The 21,861-nt window shown below is 35.1% G+C and overlaps 1 protein-coding gene across 24 annotated transcripts in view; it reads left to right on the top strand.

The window, feature by feature from the left end:
- Positions 1-21,861, top strand: part of HDAC9 (histone deacetylase 9) — an 873,646-nt gene that overhangs the window by 542,639 nt on the left and 309,146 nt on the right. For 23 of the 24 annotated variants that reach the window (XM_076006385.1, XM_076006381.1, XM_076006384.1 and 20 more), the window contains one exon: positions 11,640-14,271. In XM_076006385.1, the coding sequence (XP_075862500.1) occupies positions 11,640-11,954 (315 nt within the window). In that variant the 3' untranslated portion in view covers positions 11,955-14,271. Of the gene's footprint in view, positions 1-11,639; positions 14,272-21,861 lie in introns of those variants that run through there. The other variant, XM_076006392.1, reaches the window with a different exon arrangement.

The following is a 21,861-nucleotide window of genomic DNA, read 5'->3' as shown; positions in this document are numbered from 1 at the left end:
CAAGGCAAACAAATAAGCACACGCAAAAAAGAAGGTCACCTTTTTTTTTCTTTTTAGATTTGCCAGGATGAAGAAATCCCTTTTCCCAACCCTGCTTCCCAACTTTCCATGCATCGCCCTCCTTCCAGTTACTCACTTGGCAGAGTTTGTAAACGGGCCTGACGGTGGGACATTCAGATATCCTGCTGGATTATAAGGCTTTCCAAATGGTGCAGTGCGAATGCAGCACAGAGCTGACTGCAGCCAGGCCACATTTTGTTCCTTTCTCACATGTTGTCACACTGCCATTTTTTTAGATTGGACAAACATCTTCTCACAGGAGTCTGAGCAAGCCTGAAGCTGGAAGTCTATTGACTTCATCAGGTTCAACTGAAATGCAAATGTTGGCATCTCATCTATGGGTAGTAGGAAAATGCTTTGTTTTAAGTTTTGAAAAATGGATGAGAGAAACTTGAACTGGGCTTTCATTTGGGAAAGTAGGCATTACTGTTGTCAGGTTTAATTTCTCTCCATCCATTTGACAGCTTGTTTCCATGCAGAGTCTTTTAATCAAAAATTTAGGATTACATTTTGCCCATTACATGGATAATATGTCCAAAAACTTTAGCAAGCATTGAAAGGCAGTCTTAATTTTATAACAGTAAAAAGCCTCCTAGATTATTTATCTATCTGTAAAGGTTTATAAAGGAAACTTTGACTTTACCCTTAAATAGATGCTATTTCAACATGATTAGCCCAATGTAAATAGATCTTGTAGGTATATAGTGGGCTTCTAAAGATCTACTTATACAATACCAGCTTACATCATCACAAAGAATTCATATAGAAGTATTTCAGTATATAATTACAAGTTGATGGTTTATAATATACAGAAAATGGCTTGTTGCTTTATTATTAAATGTGATGAAATCTTGTGTTTGGAAAAGAAACTAAATGACCATTTCAGTGAATTAATGTGCAGCATTCATAAACATTCCCAGTGCTGCTTTCATAACTTGCAGACCAAGGGAAGGGACCTAGACCCTTTCTTTTCACTCTACACCGTTAATCTAGTCAGAGACGCTTTTATTGAACGAGAAAAACAACAGTTGGACATGACTATGAGGTAAGAAAATAGGGGAAAGAAAAATATCTGGGGAATTAAACCATGTGAGTAGTTTGACTGATGTTGATTCCAACCAGTTCAAAAGGAGAGGGAAGCTAAATAATTTGGTTGTTTCCAAACCTTGACAAATAGTTTCATGTGACAGAATGAAATAATTAAGTCTTGCTAAGGAATTTTTAATATAGCTAAGTGATGTGTGGACATGAAAACCACTGATTTCTAGAAGTCTCTGTGTTACGTATTTTGGTAGTTTGCAAGTTCTTGATTTTAGTTCCTCTTTTTCTGTATCTTTCAGTTTTTCTCTAATTACTTATGAAATCTGAGGGATTATACTGGCCCTGAAATGTCACCTGGTCCTAAGCATTTCCCTTCCTTCAGGAATAATTGCATTCAGAGTTATGCTCTTACATCCTAAATGCTATCTCTTGCTGTTAACTTAGTTGTATTGACCAGCAACAAAAACTCACTTTTCCAAAGTAATTTCCCAGCATGGAGTAATTGGTGATGTTCCACAAAGATTTATCTATTAACAACATTATGCTGCATACTGGAAATGAAATTAAGAAGGCATCTTCTTTCCCTAGAATGAATTACAGACCTGCACAAAAAATAATTATAATCAAAGATTGTTCTATATAATGTATAACCTATATGAATTTCAAAATCTAAAATGCTTGACAGCTTTTTCAAGAGAATTTTCTGAGATATTGGCACAATTATCAATTAGTTTTGCAGCTTGGGTCATGGTATTCAACATTTTTGTCCAATAATTCTCTAATCTACAAATTTTAGAAGTTTATAGTGAGGATTACATTAGAGAATGTATCTGAACGTGCTTTGTAAACATGGTAAGCACTACTAAAATCTAACATAGTATTTATATTTTTGTATGGTATTATAGTTCTATGTTTCTTATTCTGTTAATAAAAATGGTTGTCTGGAAGTGCTAGAATATTTCCAAGATACACATTTCCCCTTGTCTCAATATTGCGTCAGCCACTTTGTTGTAAACCAAACCATCAAGTTTTGTTCCAGCTTTCTCATGTGTCTCTGTATTCATCATGAAGCAGACTTTGTTTTCTATTTGGAACAATATTATAGTTAGTGATGGAATTTTTTATTGAGGTATAATTTATTCACACTAAAATTTATTCCTTTTGCTTTACAGTTCAATGAGTTGTGACAAATTAATGTTGTCATACAATTACCACAATCAAGATATAGAATACTAGCCTCATCCTCCAAAATGTCCTTGTGCTACCCATTTGTAGTCAATGTCTATGCCTATCCGCAACCCCTAGCAAAGTGGTTGAATTTTTTACCATTAGGGAATATAAAACAAATCACATGTATGGGGGATGGTTATTTCAAGAGCATCTGAACCCTAACTGATCTAAACCATATAATGTTCAAGCAAGAAGGGACAGAGGACTTATTTTTAGACATCATATGCTGGTAATCTATGGACTGGGCCAATTCCATGGGTCTTCACCCTGCCTGCTGTGCCTGATGTTTTAAAAAGCATTCAAATTCTTGGTCAATCTTTAAAATTTCAAATAAAATTTGAAAAATTTCAAATAAAATCTGGATTTCTGGTATTCCCTGATAAATTGAAACTCTGTCCACACTGGGCCTACATTTCCATGTGGTAATTATCATCTGTGTTTACTCTTGGTCACCCATTTAGAATGGGGCTTGCACTGATCTCCAGTTTACCAAAGCAAGGGATTGGTCAATGGGGAGAGAGGGAGATATTTATGAGTTGAGTGATTCATTGACTTTGAGATCTATTCTGAGACCTACTCCCAAACCATCAAGGATTAGCAAAGAAAATAAAAATGGCTCTCTCACTGTGCCTCTATTTTCTACCCTTAAATAGCAAGGAGGAAAACTTGGAAAGAAAGCACACTGTCAACTGAAGACCGTAAAAGAGATTAAGGAAAAAAATCCTCTTATGTAATTTAAAAGGACATAAAATGGCATAGTGCAGTAAAAAAAGGAAAAGCAACTCATTGGTCTAGTGAAGAAAACCACACAAGAATTCTTGTTACATGCTCTTGATGAGGATTGTTACATTCCGGAAGTTTAGTCTCCCTGTTTCTACTTTTGCCTACCTAAATCCAATCTTCTGTAGCAGCCAGAGTGCATTTGCATTTCCAAATGCAAATCAAATCATGTTTGTGGTCTTGCTTAAAATTCCCAGTTGCTCCATATTGTTTGTAAGATAAAATCTAAAAGCCTTTACGTGGCCTAAAGTGGGTTGTGAGCTGATTCTCACGCCCTTCCCCTTCCCTCCTCTCCTCTTTTCTTTTCTCACTCTCTGAGCTCCAGCCACCCTGGCCCCTCTCCTGTCTGTGGGGAATCTCATTCCACCTCCAGGAGTTGTGCCAGCCATAGTTGTATATGGAAGACTCAGTCTCCAAGTTTTCCCCTGGTTCAATCTGCTTATTGAGATCTGTTTCAGTTCAAACCTCACCTCTTCAAAGGGACCTTTATTGTCTCCAAACGAAAGTAAGCACAGATATCCCTCCACCCATCAGTTTCCATCACAAATTCCATTCTTCATTTGTGCATTTTCAGTGTCCCCAACTCTGTTCTGGGATCTTGTTTCATTGATCATTCTCTTCCCAGGGCATGGAATATACTAAATGCTCAATAAAACTTGTTGAAAGAATAAAGAAAGAGTGGGTGATTTTCCCAAACTAGTTGGAAAGAAGAAATGTTCGGTCTCCTTTTCTAGAAAGGAACACTTACTCAAGTTAATGAAATATTAGAGAAGTTTTAAGAGCCAGAAAAAGGATATTTTAATTACAGGAATTGCTTTGGACAATTATTTAGAGTCAAAAGATAAAGAAGTATTTATTAAAAATTCACTTGGTCTTTAGATAATTTTTATATCTCTTCAATATTGGTTAGAAAGGATTGTTTTTCAGTTGTTACTCAATTTATCTGAACAATGAACCAATATGTAGAAAATCTTTCATCTCTTGTTATTTAATTTTGGTTCTTCTGATTATTTCCTTAAAATGCACAGAAGTAATGTGACATAGAGTATTTTGGCTTGAGGCTGGAGTTCTACTCTAAGTAGACCTCTCAATTTGAAAGCCCTCCAAGCTCTGCATGCTGTTTTTGAGAACAGTTGGTACATACCTAATCTATTTAGGAATCAAGACAGAATTTTATCATTATTTTTAAATCTAGTTTCCTTGGAGCTTAAGGGAAAGGTTTTATTTTCCAAAAGAAGAATATTACATTTATTTAAAAGAAAAAAACAAAAGAAAAAAAAAGTGTGCTATTGCCATTGCCCAAGTAAGATCTGTTTTTAAAATTTGAGGTAAAATAAGAAAATGATGAGTTGTGTTGAAGGGCATTTTTTGTAGTTTAATAATCACTTTCAAGCACTTGTATTTAATAGTTCATTGACAGTGTTGGAAAATCAGATGTCTGTCAGAAGCAGATTCCTAGTTAATATTTCATGTCTGAAGATATATGGAGACATGAAGAATTTCTGTGGGAAAATTAAAAATTATAGAATGTAAGGATATCTTACTTAAAAGCACTTATACTTTTATTGACTTATGGACTCATATCAAACAGTATAACTTATACAGAGATGAGCTTAATGTGCTAATTTGTAAAGACCGGCCACACAACTTTTAATATTATTTAATGAACTTTGCATCATGTGCCAATAAGATATATAATGTTTAATATGGAATATAAGACACAGAAATTTTGGATTTGCTAAAATTATGACCCTAGTAGGAATCGATAAGAAGTGAAGAGTTTAGTTGTAATACTTAAAAGCATTATAAATTTGGATAAATTACCATACCATCTAGCCTACACAATATCCATGTGGCTGTGTGTAAGTGCATGTGTCTTGCAAACCCAGAATGGCCATAGTCTGCCTTGTGGCATGCTTAGCATTCAGGACAGTTGCAGTGCAGTAGCACAGAGAACACGGAGACAAACTGACAGATGAGTGAGAGGGCAGATAAAAGGCAAAGGAGAAGCTGTGCAGCCTCCATCTCAGCTGGGTTCCCCACCAAAGGAACTCACCTGGTGTCAGACGAATGGCACAGGGTGTGTTTTACAGATGGGGCCTCAGCAGAGATTCACACAGGCTTGCACATTTATCTGTCACACAGATGTTTCGTCTTCTGTTTTCTAGCCAGCAAGGCAACAGCTCGACTTTGCTGGGGGATCACCTCCAGATGTTCAACCAAAGAGAGACCCTGCTACCCCACTGAGAGTAAGCAGACATCTCCTCACTACATCTGGGGCCACTCAGTGGCAGTGCAAATTAGAAAAGGGTTAGCCCATACCATCTTTGGAATGGTCATATTTATAGCTGAAAAACACATAGAAAACAACATAATCGGAATTCTTACTTTCCTAGTAAATAGAAAGTTACAAATAGTACCAGTAACTTTTTATTTTAAAAATAGGAAATAAGCCAAACCTGGCAGGCAGAATTTCTCTGTGACTTTTGTTTGTAAATTTTCCTTGCTGTTGTTAATTGCTAATTTTTCCACTCTGACAGTTTGACTATTTAAGCAGAAACAGCATTAGTCAAACTAGCTAAAATAAAATAAGTGTAGATTAACTCCCTCTATGCATTTATATTTTTTAAAACTGTCTCAAGGACATCCCGTTTATCTCTTTTGTATTTTGTGAAATTTCACAAAGAGTACATTTTTTTCCAGAGAAGAAGGAAAATTGGTAGTTATTGGTCAGGTAGACATTGACTTTGCTTCATAACTTTGGAGGAAAAGTGTCAAAGCATTGGCATTAATCATTAATAATTAAGTTTTCAGATATTTATGGAGCTGCAACTAGGTGTCATGCAGTGTATTAGATACTGGGATATAAAAATGGAAAACATCAAGCTCATGACCTTATGAAGTTTATATTATAGTGGAAAAGATAAACAACCACTACTATCAACAAAGATACCAACATAATGCCAGACCATAATAAAGACTGTAAAGAAAACATATTCATGAAATAGTAACAGGTAAAATCTGCGTGGACTGAACCAATCAGGCATATGAAGATTTGAGGGAGTGGAGAGAGCACGGCACATACTAAGTCCCTGTGGAGAACAAGCTTGACAAATTCATGTTCAGGAGACAGCCGGAGGTCTGTGTGACAGCAGAATGTGAGCAAAAGAGGACGAGATACTAAGCAAGGCCAGAGGAGTAGGTGGGGCCAGGTTGTAGAAAGTCTGTGGACCCTGTAAAGAGGTTTGTATTTCATTATAAGCATAATAGGAAGGATAATAGAAGGATTGTAAGCAAAGAATAGATGTTACCTACTTTGAAAAGAGATTGTATTTTGAAAAGAATTATTAGAGCTACTGTAAGAGAATGCACTGTGGAGAGCCAGGAGGGTAAGCAGAAAGACCAAACAGTAGGCTCTTTGGGTAGTTTAGGGAGAAAATTATAGTGTTCAGGACCACAGTGGTAGCAGTGGAAACGGAGAACCAGGTAAAAATAATGACTATTCTTTGGAGGCTGAATTGCCAGAACTGCCTAACAGGTTAAATGGAAAAAATGAATGCTAGAGAAACAAGGATATATCCTAAATATTTTGCTCCTGAAATTGGGTAATGCTGTTTACTCAAATGAGAAAGATTAGGTGATCAATATGTTTGGGTGGGAGGGGAATAAAGGTTATCTTTGAACTATTTAAAGTTTGTGATTCCTATTAGATATTCTAGATCTAAGCAAAGAAGTTAAGTAAGCAGCTAAATATTCAAGTTTGGAGCTCAGGGGAGAAATTGGAATTGTTGACATTAATTCAGTTGTCATCAGAATGCAGTTATTTCAGAGGAAAATGCAGAATAGAAGGGTATCAAAAGTTCTGGGTTTCTATTTTTTTTTTTATATCACAAATTCACATTTTGCAATCTTGGCTTCTCTTGGGCATAAGGTTCCTTTAAAAAATAAGGGTTTTAAGAATGTTATTAGAAATTTTTCAACTCTGGCATTTTATATCTATATGATTTCCACTCGTAAGTTACTGTTTTGTGTCAAGAAACGTTTCTTTTACAAACCGTTAAGGAATTCTGCCCTTGGAAAAAGAGCATTTCACCATTTGGCCTTCTTGCCAAGTGATCGCAACATTATTCATTCTGGCTTTTCTCTCCCCTGTGTTTCCTCTAGTACATCAGAAGTACAGCTGAAGCCAGAGGAGCTTACTGGAACAAATTGTATTGTTTCTGTATCGCAGGCTGAAAATTGTTATATACACTGTTATATGTGTATCTGTGTCAGTGAAGTTGTAAATACTGACCACATTTGATTCATAGAATAAATGATGTGATTTCTGGGTACTTCACTGGCCTCAGAAATGCATTAAGAAACCAGATTTTAGAGGTATTCTGTTAAAATGTACAAATGATATATCCTGTGAAAACTTTTTGTTAGTATTTGTTACACTTTTCTTTGACTTGCTATCTGTGGGAAATTATATTCTAGTAAATTAACACTCAGTTTGTCTGGTCTTTGGCTGCAATAGTAACATCAGTCTCTTACTTTCAAAGATGCTGCGATGTTTGCGTTGTTTCCTTTCTTAAAGGTTTCACCTTCACTGATACTTATTAATATCTTATTTAAATAGCTACTAGATTTGACATCATTGCAGCAGCCATTGACCTTAACAAGAGATTTTGGTCCAATGCTATGGATGAAAGTCTAGTTTCCATGGATTCTAAAGAGCACAGGAAAAGAGAAATGACAGTGAAGAGAGATAACTCAAGGTGATTTATTGTGAAGGGAGGTCTATAATGATGGGGGCAGGGAGAAGGTCAAGGGAAGTTTCCCTTCAGATGGATGATATGGCTGAAACTGTGCAAATGAGAACAACAACAACAGAGAGAGGACATGTGTGATGGAGGACAGGGCGGATGGGACCCAGGGCACAAGCCGAAGAGTTGACCAAGATAGGTGTGCAGAGGTTTCCTTCACTGTAACAGCAGGAAGGGCGGATAGGACAGCTTGGTAAATGCAGTGGTTGCAGGATGCTGAGTTTCTCTTCTGATGCTTCTGTCTTCTCAATGAAGAACACACGCATCAGCAGTAAGGAGAATGTGAGGATGTTAGAGGTTTGAGGAGAGGGAAGGTAGTATGAAATAGTCATTGAAAGGGTGAGAGTGAATTAACCTGAGAAATGGGGTAGGATAGCCAGGCAGCTCTGAAGGCCCATCACAGGGTGTGGTCATGAATTTAAAGAGAAACACTCAGCACAATTGTAATTTGTTTATCTGTATCCTAATTCTTCAGTTGATTGAGTTTGGCAGAGATTTGGTGTTAACTAAAGTTGAAAGTCTTACTTGTCCAGTAGAACCCATATTGAGAAGTGCAGGAGAGTTGAAAGTAATATGAAAGCAGTGAGTTTTAACAATGAGGTACAGAACCTAGTCACGCAAGGAGGGGAGTGGGTAAATGGATCTGGGGGGACGCCTGGGCAGTAAGAATGGGGCTTGGACAGCTCACTTGAGGTGAGGAATGGTTGGGTCAGAATATTCTGAGAATGAGCCAGAAGAAAGGAATGATGTTGAGATTGAGATTTAAGGGAGTGTACAGTTACTGATAACAACCAAGTCCCTGGTGAGATCAGGATGGTGGGAGCTGCAGTAGAGAGGAAGACGAGACCATTAGAGGATAGGAGACCAAGACACTGAGAGGCCATGTAGGAGCTAGGAATAGGAAGAAGAACAGCAATAAAACGAAAAAAAAAAAAAAAAAAGCCTTTTTATTTGGTGGGTGATGTTTGTAGCTTCTTCTTGGTTATTGAATACTCCCTGCAATGTCAGACACCCAGAAGCTGGCTAAGGTTCACAGTCACCCTGCGGTAAGCAAGGACTTCTGACAGCATTTTCTGGACACTGGCCACGTGCTCTCTGGCTAAGCTTTCACCAGTGGTCCACAGTTCTATCCCATTGCCACTCATTCCATCTAGTTTCTTCTGCTGTCCTCAAGAAGCTGTTATTGGCAGGAACTTTTGAACACCTCTCTGAGGCATATGCTTGACTCGCAAGTGTCCTTGGGCTACCAGAGCCGATGAGCAGACTCCCATGAACTTTTCCAGCTATACTGTGATAGTGAGAGGCAGAGTGCAGCTAAGTGAGCGTCTGTTCAAAAGACAAATTGTCATCACTCTTCTTGCAGATAGTTTGTTTGAGGGGCTCTTTCAGTCTTATACATCTCTATTCAGATAAACCTCTTATCCCCACAAGATTCTCTAACCTGCAGGACTAACTGATGGTCTCTCTCTCTCTGAACATTGAGTGGTTGTGTGCCACCCCATGTCCTTATTCCTGGTGTCCCTGCCAAAACTGGGACTTTTTCTTTGAGATCTTACTTGTTTTCCATGTTTGTGTATGTTCTTTCTTTAACAGCCAATTAAATGGGATCCTACTATTGTATTGTCTCTTTTCTCCAGAATCTCAGCAGTGTGCAAAGTATTATGTATTTAAAACATGAAGAGCTGATTTGTGTTCAGAAGTGGGACAAAAGTCCTACAGATAGTTTCCTATTACTGACTGCCCAGGAACAAAAGATGTGAGGTTGAAGAAATTAAATTTGCTTTCTTCATTTTGATATGAGGTTTGACTGGCATATGTTAGCTTAGCTTAATCATATTTGACTTAGGTGTGGTGATATTTAGATCATATATATGGTTTATCCAAAGTTATATTTATTTTTCTAGATTTTTACTCTCCACTCAAATATATTGCATATTGTGTCACTCTCTCTTCAACATCATCTTTCAGCATTTTCCTCTGGTTGTCAAACTCCACTAGGCTTTCTGTGACTCAGATGCGCTGGGCTCCTTTTCCAATCCAATGTTCCCATACGCTTTGCCGTGTGCCAGAAATGCTCCCCACCCTTATTTGCACCCCTACCTCCCACCCCTCACACATGTAACTCCTTTCCATCCTTCCTCCTTCACGCATCAACCTACACACAACACTTCCTCAGCGAAACTGCCTTAAAGATCTCCATTCCCACTCCTATGTTAACCAGTATGTGCTCTTGTAACACCTTGTGTTTTCATTCTTTTTTAAAGCATTTATTATACTTGAAAATAAAATAAATTTATCTATTTGATGTCTTTTTAAGATACTAACTATAAACTTCATGAGGACAGAACAATGGCTATTTTCCCAGTGCTTTATATGGTGTTTTGAACATAGTTGGCACTTAATAAATATTTGTTGAACAAATGAATGAAAACTCCTAAAAATGTCTGCCTACAGTGCAAATGAAGGATTTTGTCAGTGTGCTCAAGGCCATCTGAGGTGGTGTGGACTGAAGGAAAGTCTATAAGCCTAAAGAGGTTGAGGTGCCCCTCAAAGTCTGAGTACTTATGTATTCAAACTTCAAAATGTGTTTAATTTTTAAAACCTGGTAAGGTGTGAGTGGGAAGTCAACTTGAATTTTACGTAGAAAAATCTATATTCATGGTTTTGGTGGTGGTATTATGAGTGTGATGCTAGTGATGATAATTGGCATGTTGCTTACGCAGGCACTGACTTAGCAAAACTCTAACCACTCTTGAAAACAGTTCGAGATCTACAGATGGTCAGTCAATAGGACCATTGTGAAATATAACAAAAGGCCTATGTGAGACAAAATCTTCTTGACACTTTTCCCTCATTTATTAAGCTTTTTTGCTATGCTATTTTTTTTGCTATTGCTTGTTTTTCTTTTTAATCATTAAGCAGTTAATTCATATGGTTCTGAAGAGTCAGTTCAATTTAATTTATAAAATAAAAAAGGTCTAAATAACAATTTTCAAATTAAAAGATGATTCCCTATTTCTTTCCTATTATATAATTTCTATTTGGATCTGTTCATAAAACACTTCTGTGTTCTCAAATTTTTTTTTTTTTTTACAAATCTGCACCTAATTTTGAAAGCTCAAAATTTCAAAATGGATAATTCTGAATCTTGCAAATATGTATAAGAAGGTGCTTTGTGCTTTATCATTTGACTGCAATTTCACTGTATAGGTATGGGAGAATTAGATAGACAAGAAGGACTATTAGCATTTGTGTTTCTGGCTTTTATGGTGTTTAGCATTTGTTGAAAAATGAGATTGAGAAAGTTTTATTCCTCCTTTTTCTTTTCTGAGAAAAATAATGTTTTGAGATTCATTTGGATTAACTTGACTCAGTAAAACCTGTCCTTTTGAAAGTTTCATGGTTTCCATGTATAAAATGTGTTCACCTTTTTCTCCATCATTTTTTAATTACATTAAAGAACGATCCATTAAAAAAAAAAAAAGTAAAGACTCCATTCCATACTTACCACACCAATTGAATATGGAAATGATGGGACCGTTTCAGATTTAGTATTATTACTGAGGAAGCTTTTTGCATAGAAGTTCATTCTGAAATCGATATTCAGTGATTAGAAATCAGAGTGTACTGACGTAGAGTTATTGGAAATCAAAGTATAATTTGCTTCTCTGTTACCATCAAGAACTACTGAATTTTGAACCCCTGAACACTCTCTTCTAGCTGCTTTCGAAATCTATTGAACAACTGAAGCAACCAGGCAGTCACCTTGAGGAAGCAGAGGAAGAGCTTCAAGGGGACCAAGCGATGCAGGAAGACAGAGCGCCCTCTAGTGGCAACAGCACTAGGAGCGACAGCAGTGCTTGTGTGGATGACACACTGGGACAAGTTGGGGCTGTGAAGGTCAAGGAGGAACCAGTGGACAGTGATGAAGATGCTCAGATCCAGGAAATGGAATCTGGGGAGCAGGCTGCTTTTATGCAACAGGTAATAGGCAAAGATTTAGCTCCAGGATTTGTAATTAAAGTCATTATCTGAACATGAAATGCATTGCAGGTTTTGATAAATGGTCTATCAGTTTATATCTCTGGATGATTTGATTTCAGTGTTTAAGGATTCTAACTGATGCAGATATATGCATATATCTATAAAGAGATCTCCATGTATACTGATCTCTATATAGATACCAAGGTTTCCTTGAAAATCCACTGGTAAGGAAATACCTGTTACACTAAAATTATGCTACATAATGTTCAAGTAATTAATAGGCTTTAAATTCAACCCAAAGCCTGCTACACCAATTACTTCTAGGGAAAATGAACTCACTGTTATTTTTAGTTTAATGTGTTGAGATCGGTGACTGCTGGAAATAGTCTCCCAGTCTGATCAATGAAGCATCTATTAGTTTTTGATTTTTTTGAACATGTAGAATTCAGTTTTCACATCACTGTACATAATGTATCATACTATAGTCTTGAACACTGTTAAAGGTAGTCTGCCCCTTCTTTCCTCTCTCTTTTTTGTTAAGTAGAAATGTTCTGGTTACCGTGCCAGTAGCCCTAGGTTATTGTGTAGGTTGCAATTGAAAATATTAGGAACACAGGTGGTTTTAAAAATATAGATGCAAATTGCAGCACTATTTTAAATATTACATTATGTCTCACATAGCACTGCTCATTTTACTTTTCTCTTGTATAGTTTGATGACATTGTCTATCACAAAAGATCAAATGAAGCAGATGCAAATGTTGGTGAGAAGTAATGTGCAGCATTATGGTCCAATCAGATGTGATATTGTATCTATAGTTGCAGAAAACACAGTAACAATATGATTATTATCTGATATCAAGTCAAAATCAGTTTTTAAAAGAAAAGGTGTATCATATTATATATTGTCACTAGAATCTCTTACTCATAATTCCGTAATGACATGGGCATATACCATACTATTTTGGCAAATAAAAAATTAGGAAAGCTAGGTTTGACAAAAGAATTTATTTGTACATAGTGCACCTTCAGAAGGACTGTGTCCTTTGATGCTATAAAATACAAACAACTTTGAAGGCCACAGAAGACAATGTTTATTTAAGTCAGTTCTTTGTCAGGTTCCTGCTGTTCTCCTACAGAAAAGTGATTCTGTGAGGCTGAACAGGAAATGCCTTGTGGAAACAGGAAGTCCAAGTGATTCATGTACTGAGGAATGTAGGAAAAAAAAATCTGAGGATAGTGTTTTACTCTTTCTGTTTTTAAAAGGCACTCTATGAATTGATTTATTGTCTAAGAAAATAACACCACAAGTAGGGAAATTGTTACGGAAGCTTTTCACTGGAACATTTCCTTCATAGTCCCTTTTGATATGTTTACCTTGTTTTATAGGTTTACTTTTGTTAAGCTAGTTAAAGGTTCATTGTATTAAGACCCCTTTAATATGGATAATCCAAATTGACCTAGAATCTTTGTGAGATTTTTTCTATTAAAATATTTATATTTCTAAATCCGAGGTATTTTAAGGTGTAGTATCCTGTTTCAAAGGAGATATAGCAGTTTTGCCAAATGTAGACATTGTTCAACTGTATGTTATTGGCACGTGTTGTTTACATTTTGCTGTGACATTTAAAAATATTTCTTTAAAAATGTTACTGCTAAAGATACATTATCCTTTTTTAAAAAGACTCCATTCAAATTAAATTAACATAACTAGAAGTTAGAAAGTTTAAAACTTTTCCATATAATGAAAGTCCTTCTGATAATTTGACAAATAGCTATAATAGGCAACACTCCCTATCACCAACATATTTTGGTTAGTATATTCCTTCATATTAAAATGACTTTTTGTCAGTTGTTTTGCATTAAAAACATGGCATGCCTAAGATAAAATTGTATATTTTTTCCATCTCATAAATATTCATTTTCTTCAAAGTCTTTTTTCAATCTCACAAAAAAAGGGATAGTGCATCTTTTAAAATACATTTTATTTGGGGAGGAACATGTGGCTGAGCAGACTTTTGTATAATATTACTTCAAAGATATGTAATCACAAACAAAAAAAACCTATTTTTTATAATGTCATTTGAGAGAGCTTCATCAGTACAGTTGGTGGACGTTAATTGTTTGAATTTGATAGTCTTTGAATTTAATCAAGAAACTACCTGGAACCAGTGAAAAGGAAAGCTGGACTTAAATAATCTTAGAATTAATTGATAAATGTCTCTTTTAAAATCTACTGTATTTATTATAATTTACACCCTTGAAGGTGATCTCTTGTTTTGTGTTGTAAATATATTGTTTGTATGTTTTCCCTTCTTGCCTTCTGTTATAAGTCTCTTCCTTTCTCAAATAAAGTTTTTTTTAAAAGATCCCCTTTCATACATTTGGCTTTGTGTAAATATTTAATTGAATTTGAAGCTTGTACACTAGGTCTCATATATCAAAATATATTGCCATTCTTTGTTGAAACAAGAAAATAAAGATATTTTGATCAGTTACATTTAATACCATTAAAACTAATAAATCCAACAATAATGACTTTAAACCATTTATATCAGCAATTATCAGATAGCTAACACATGTAAAATCTGTTGTATTTTCCTTTTTCCAGTGTGACCTTTTTCATGATATGTTATCATCTTTGGTATTTAAATTAAAATGTCAACTTCTAAATATAAAACTTTATATAAATAGATGTCAGTTCCTAACTTTGCTCAACTTAAAAAAATATTTTTAAAAAGTTTAACATAATCCCTTGAATATAACAAGCTCTCATTAAATATTAAAATGAATAATTTTCCAAGCATTCTAATAATCATGTCTATTATAGTGAAATCCTGAAGTACAAGTATAAAGAGACAGTACATAAATTTAAAGAGAAAACAGTTACTAAATGATGTCCCCCTATATGGTAACAATTATTGTAATAGTATTGGGAAGAACAAGGAGTTTGACTCAGGTAAAGGGAACTGTACCATACATATCACGTGGGCCATGAGGTGTACCTTACTCTCTTCTGATCCGTTCTAGCAAAACTTAGTCAATAGTTCATAATGTGTTACCGTGGTTGGTTCAATAGGTTAAATGTAATTTTTCAATTTCCTTTGATTTACTTAATCTAACTCCAATAGTTTAGATTAAATGGTAAAAGGGTGACATGATTTTTTTTCCAAGAGCAGAATTCCTTAGTGGATTGTAAAAAAAAAAAAATAAAAATATTTCTTGACAAGTTAAAGTTACTCTAAGTCACATCAGTATTGCATTAGAATGTTAAGAAATCTGGAGCTATAATTATTGCCTACAACAGAATGGGTTATCATTCCATAATGGCATAAATTTGATAATTTCATCAGAATTCTGGAAAAACCATGAATGCTAGTCATAATTTCCTGAATTTTACTTTTGGATGATAAAATTGCAAGATTAACTCGGTACTAGAGATCTTAAAAGAAGAGTTAGAGGGATTAATTAAATGATGGTTTATCGTGTATATCTGATTTCTGAAGGGTTATATAAAGTGACTGTTTTAATAAAAAAGCATCTTTAGAGACCTTTTCTTTACAAAAACATAGCTTTTGCCAAGGCTTGGAATAGATAACCATTAGATTTCTTCTGGCAGCGAGAAGCCACCTTCTCATTGGTGAAAGTGGTTGTTGAAGTGTAGACTGACTGCTACTTTTCATAGATCTGAGAAAGATAGTCTTTAAGAAATTTTATATTGTTTCATGCTCCTTTTTTCGAAAAGATGTTAAAAAGGGATTCAAATACTAAACATCTTTTGAAACCTAGTACTTAACAGATATATAGATAGACAACATAGCATTGTTTCTAATTTGGCATTTCTTTGTGGTTTTTTCATTAACTGAAGCATACAATTGTATTAATAAATAACTATAGTAAGTATAAATTGCGGGTGTACAATTGAGGGTTCATGGTAATAAATAATTGAGGTTTAGAATTGTAATCAATTATAGTCAGGAACTTAAAGGTACAATAGAAGGAGTTTAATACTTATTCCCTTTGTTATTGGTAATTCCTTCATCTTGGGTTTAAGGAGAAAGTATACAAGGGCAATCAAAGAATTTAGGCAGATAAAAAGGATATCCAGTATGTGACTTCTCTGTCATGCTATGGTCATATCTGTTGAGACTTCAAAAGGTTTCTACTTTCGCTGTTACATCTCATTTTATAATACCTTTTTTGAGACTTATAAGCTGTGTTTAGACAATGCAAATTTTTAGGGTCATCTTGATTTGCAAAAAGACTTTTAACTATTGCCAACATATAATGCACCAGTTATTGTTGCAAGCACTTCATATCTATTAGCTCATTTAGTCCTCCCAACAACCTGATGAGAGAAGTACTGTTATCACCCCATTGTAGAGATGAGAGCACTAAGGCACAGAGAAGTCAAGGTCACCCAGTTAGCTGCAGTCTAGCTCTAATTTGAACCCAGGCATTCTGACACCAGAGTCCTTGTTCTCAACATTTACCATTGCACTGTGTGTGTGCAACAATTCTTTTTACATGCCCAATATGCTTACTTCTGTGCAATTTATTCAGTTGTTACTACCTACTCTCTCCTTCCCCCTCTTGCTTGCTCGCTCTCTCTTTCTCTCTCTCTCTCCCCCCCATTAGCATTTACCAAACTGTTTTGAATCAATTATCTCTTTTTAATCACTGCCATAAATTATGAGATCAGGACTCTTGTTTTTTCCCCTAATTCACAAATTGAGGGATCTAATTCTGGCACACATTGCATTCAGGCATTTTTAATCTTGAAAATATGTGGCTTTCTTTTTTCTAGCCAGAGCTAGTCCTGGAAGGAAGTGAAACAGAGTGACTGCACTTGGGGTTAACTGGATTTCAGCCCGTTCACAGCTCTCCTATACTTCTTGCCTTCATTCCCCAACCCGGGCAAAGAGAGTCCAATTTTTAAGTAGTCATGATGCTGCCTTTTTAAAAACTTTTAAACCTACTGGAGATGTGCTTGATAATCATTTTGATTGTCTGTATACAATGTTGTGAAAGGAAAAAATAGGGAATTTGCCAAGTTCTAGATCTCCTAGGTGGTTTTCTAGTTGAAAGATATGTAAAATCCTCTTGAGGGAAATTTAGATTATAACCACACTCCCAGAGGTTCTCATTTTGTTGTCCTGACAGGGAGCTCAGTAATCCACATTTTTCAAGCCCTTGGGAGTGTCTGATTCAGAAATAGTGTTTGTTTTGAGATGGCCAGAAGCCCTAAACCATGTCCTGAAATACGGCCTGACTTTTAATAGCTTTTACTTAAGATCCTTGGATTCTCTGATTCATAGTTTTCAAAATATACTGTTTCATGTTTATGGTATATGGTTCTCAGTTTCTTCTGCATTTTAACTCAATTATAGGCTATTCTCACTGTATTTACTGCTATTACTTCAGTAGTTTTTAGAATACTTGGGATACTATGCAGCCATCACGGCTATCTAATTCCAGAACATTTTTTCTCAGGCCAAACTCAAAAAGAAATCCTGTACCAACTAAGCAGTTGGTACATTCCCTCCTCCTGCTAATCCCTGGCTATCCCAAATCTCCTTTATGTCTCTATGGATTTGTCTATTGTGGATATTTAATATAAATGAAAACATATATAATGTGGTCTTTTGTGCCTGGTTTCTTTCCTTATGTATATCATTTACAGGGTTCATCCATAACATGTATCAGTACTTCCTTCCCTTGGCTGAATACTATTCCATTGTATGGTTATACTATATGTTGTTTATTCATTCATCAGTCTATAGACATAAATTGTTCTTACTTTTTAGTTATTAAGACTAATTCTGCTATGAACATGTATGTACAAGTTTTTGTGTAAACACGTTTTTCATTTATCTTTTGGTATATATATATGTATATATATATATATATGAAATTTCTTGGTCAAATGGTATTTCTATTTAACTTTTTGAGGAACTATCAAACTATTTTCCACATAGCTGAATTATTTTACTTTACCACCAGCAATGTATGAGGGCTCCCATTTCTCCACAACTTCTCCAACACTTGTCATTTCCCCATATTATTTATGGTAGCCATCCTAGTGGGTGTGCAGTGCTATCCTTGTTGCTTTGATTTCTGTTTCACTAGTGACTAATGGCATTGAGTATCTTTTCATGTGCTTTTTAGCCATTTATGTATCTTCTTTGGAGAAATATCTATTCAAGTCCTATGCCTATTTCTTAATTGGCTTGTTTCTTTTTAATTTGGCTTTTTGTTGTTGAGTTCTAAGTGCTTTAAAATATATTGTGGATACTAGACCATTAAGAGATATATGAGTTGCAATATTTTATCCTATTCTCTCAGTTGTCTTTTCATTTTCTTAGTAGTTTTCTTTGATGCACATTTTTAATTTTGCTGAAATCCAACTTATCTATTTTTCCTTTTGTTGTTCGTGCTTTTGGTGTCATATTTACGAAACCATTGCCTATTTCAAGATCATAGAGATTTACACCTAGGTTTCCTTCTGAGAGTTTTATAATTTCAGCACTTTTAGGTCTTTGATCCATTTTGTATAATATACATTATTTTTTAAATAATATTCTTCCATGCATTTGGGTTATTTTAAAGAGAGATATGAACTTTATGGTTATTGGACTCCATTTTCCCAGGCATAATCTTCATTTTCTTTACTTCTAGTTGATTTTGATCTTGCTTTTATGATACTCCTATAGCTGACTCATGCTGCTTTCTAGGTTTTGAGACTGCTTCTTTTTTCCTTCCCCCCAAATTATTGAAATGCTATAATCTTGGTGTTTGTTATGCCTTTTTGTCAGGTGCTCTTTAAAAACCAAATCAGTTAATTTTCTTCATTACAATGATTTTAAAATCCTATCCTGGTTACTCATTTTTCCTTATGTCTACTTTGAACTTAAATTTTATGTTGAACTAATGTTCATGTCTTTGCTTTGATCTTTGTGCCTCTGTTGACAGAATTTCTGGAAAGACCCCTGATATGCACTGTCCAAACTAGTAGCCACATGTAGCTATTGAGCATTTAAAATGTGGTTGGTGGAAACTGAGATAAACCCTAAGTGCAAAATACACACTTTTTAAAGACATAATACAAAAAAATAATAGATCATTAAGAATGATGCCTACTAATTATATATTATAAAATGATATTTTAAATATATTGGGTCATATAACATTATTAAAATTAATCTTACCTGTTTTCTTTTACTTTGGGTTTTTTTTTTTTTTAATCAGATAGAATCTCACTCTGTTCCCCTGGGTAGAGTGCAGTGGTGTTATCATAACTCACTGCAACCTCAAACTCCTGGGCTCAAGCGATCCTGCTGCTGCAGCCTCCCCAGTAACGGGGACTACAGGCTCAGGTCACCATGCCCACCTAATTATTATTATTTTTATTTTTGGTATAGACAGGGTCTTGCTCTTGCTCAAGCTGGTCTCAAAACTCCTGACCTTAACCACTTCAATACGGTGCTCACCAGCCACGAAACCTTGCCCACAGCCGGCACTCATAGTCCGCACGATAGTTTGTGCTGTGCATTGACAACGAATTTGTTTTGCTCTTGTGTGATGAGGAAAGCTTTAAAGCACTGAAAGCTTGTTTTACTTTACAGGCAGCTTTACTTGTAATGTAAATCAGAATAGGTAACATATACATATATGTTTTCATTACATTATTTTTAAATGTTCACAATTTTATTTTGATAAATGAAAAATTAGAAAAGTCATATCATGGCGGTCAGCTAAAGTCGCTATGCGCATTCATCTGTGGCTATCGACTATAGTCCACGCTGGTGCCAAAGTGGTTAAAGTTAGTAAATTCACCTGTAATACATACTGTTTTTTTCCTGCTCTTCCATTTTTTTTTTTTTTTTTTTTTTTTTTTGTCAATGGAGCCACCATTCGACACTGGAATAGATTTTCATGAAGCCATCTTATCTCATTTATCTTTTATAATCAGTTGGTCCCTATTTGTGATTTCAAACTATTATCTCTCTTCATTTTCCCATTGGCTTTCTTTCTCCAGCCACTACCCTAATTAATACTATTAGTAAAACAATTTTATGCTTTTACCATTGCAATAGCCTCCTTACACATCAGTGTGATATCTATACCAATCAGTTAACTTACTGTAAAATAAAAATTTTGTTTTCCCTATTCTATGGCACAACCTACAGTGATTTCTTCCTAACTGTTTCACCTAGATGGCATCAGAGAGTTACAGTCCTCATGATTTAACCTTTATACTCTGACCAGGCACTCACTTCTCCCAATCTAACTTACTCACTTTTAGTGCACATAGCAAATTTCCAAATTGGGGCTCCAACCCTCAAGAGTTTCATCAAATATGTGTCCCTATCTGGAAAATCTTTTAACTATCTTTTCCAAACTCTATTCTGCTTTATTCCTTATGCATCTCTGATTTCTTCAACCCACCTCAACTCTGTGACTTGGAATCAGTTCCATATAATTTACTATGTTCTTCTTTCATCATTAATGGTGTGACATTGTGTCTTTTTGCATTTTGAGGCCAGGAAAAATATATTATACCATGTTCATCATTGTTCCCGGTGCCACTCATGGAACCTGGGAAGTGCCTCATTAAACTTCCTTTTAGTGGTTTTTCTTTTATATTTCTCTTATATATCTCAGATATATAAGAAAATAAGAAAATATATTTCTCTTATATATCTCTTATATATCTCAGATATAAATGGCTAAAAGCCATTTTCTTCCATATTATGATTACATTCTCACTTTTGTTTCCCATGTGAAATGCAAAATCATCTTTACTTGATGGATTATTTCTTGTGCTATGTTTTCATTAGTGATATCTTCTTTAAGCTAACTTTAGTAAAAATAGCTACTATTTAATTTTTATTTTTAGCCATCACTAAGTGATGGAAAAGTTTTTTCTGGATGAATTTATTATTTGATATTACTGACAACCAAATTGATTTTTCATAACTTGTATTCATATGAATCATTGATTATTATTTTATTATAATACCTGACACATATGTTTAGATAAAAATACAGTATATCAAATATTTTCATGACCTCTTTATAGTGTTGATTTTTCTATTTCATCAATCAAATCATCAATAGTAACAACTCTATTGATGATTTTTGAAGGTGGAAGCTTGGAAAACAGACAAAATTATTCATATGAGACTAATATATCTTAAAGAGTGAATCAATTTCATATTTATGCATATTTAAAGAAAGCTATTAATTCCCGAACATGGAAATTAACATGTTGTTTTGACTATCTGTGCATCAGCCTTGGACAGCGGCATTTTGTATTGTCTTTGAAACCCATGTGTGGAACTGTCTCATGGGTGTAACCACCTAATGGTCCTATAATAATACTGAACTAATACTGTAGTGGGACTGCAGGAGTTCTGACTCCAACTTCTCCACCTACTAGCAACTCCACGTAGAGCAAATTACTTAATTTTACCAAGCCTCAGTTTACTCATTTGTTAAATATGATCAACAATTATAATTTTTTTGTTGGGGTATTATGAGCTTTGAATGGGTTAATTTGTGCAAGTTATATAATGGGTGCTAGTATGATGGATACACAGTAAAAATTAGCAATTCCTCTTAATATTGCTATTAATGAAATTACTAACATCTTCTTGGAACTTTAGTAACTTTGTTACTAAAAGTTACTTGGGAGGAACCTACCTGACACTCCATTACACTGGTTTTTTTGCTTTTTTTTTTTTGAGACAGAGTCTCACTGTATTGCTCGGACTAGGGTGCTGTGGCATCAGCCTAGCTCACAGCAACCTCAAACTCCTGGGCTCAAGGGATCCTCCTGCCTTAGACTCCTGAGTAGCTGGGACTACAGGCCTGTGCTACTACGCCTGGCTAATTTTTTCTATATATTTTTGGTTGTCCAATTAATTTCTTTTCTATTTTTAGTAAAGACAGGGTCT

This window comes from Microcebus murinus, chromosome 9 (genome assembly GCF_040939455.1).
Source record: "Microcebus murinus isolate Inina chromosome 9, M.murinus_Inina_mat1.0, whole genome shotgun sequence".
Taxonomy (NCBI): domain Eukaryota; kingdom Metazoa; phylum Chordata; class Mammalia; order Primates; family Cheirogaleidae; genus Microcebus; species Microcebus murinus.
This window is presented reverse-complemented; position numbering and strand designations above follow the sequence as displayed.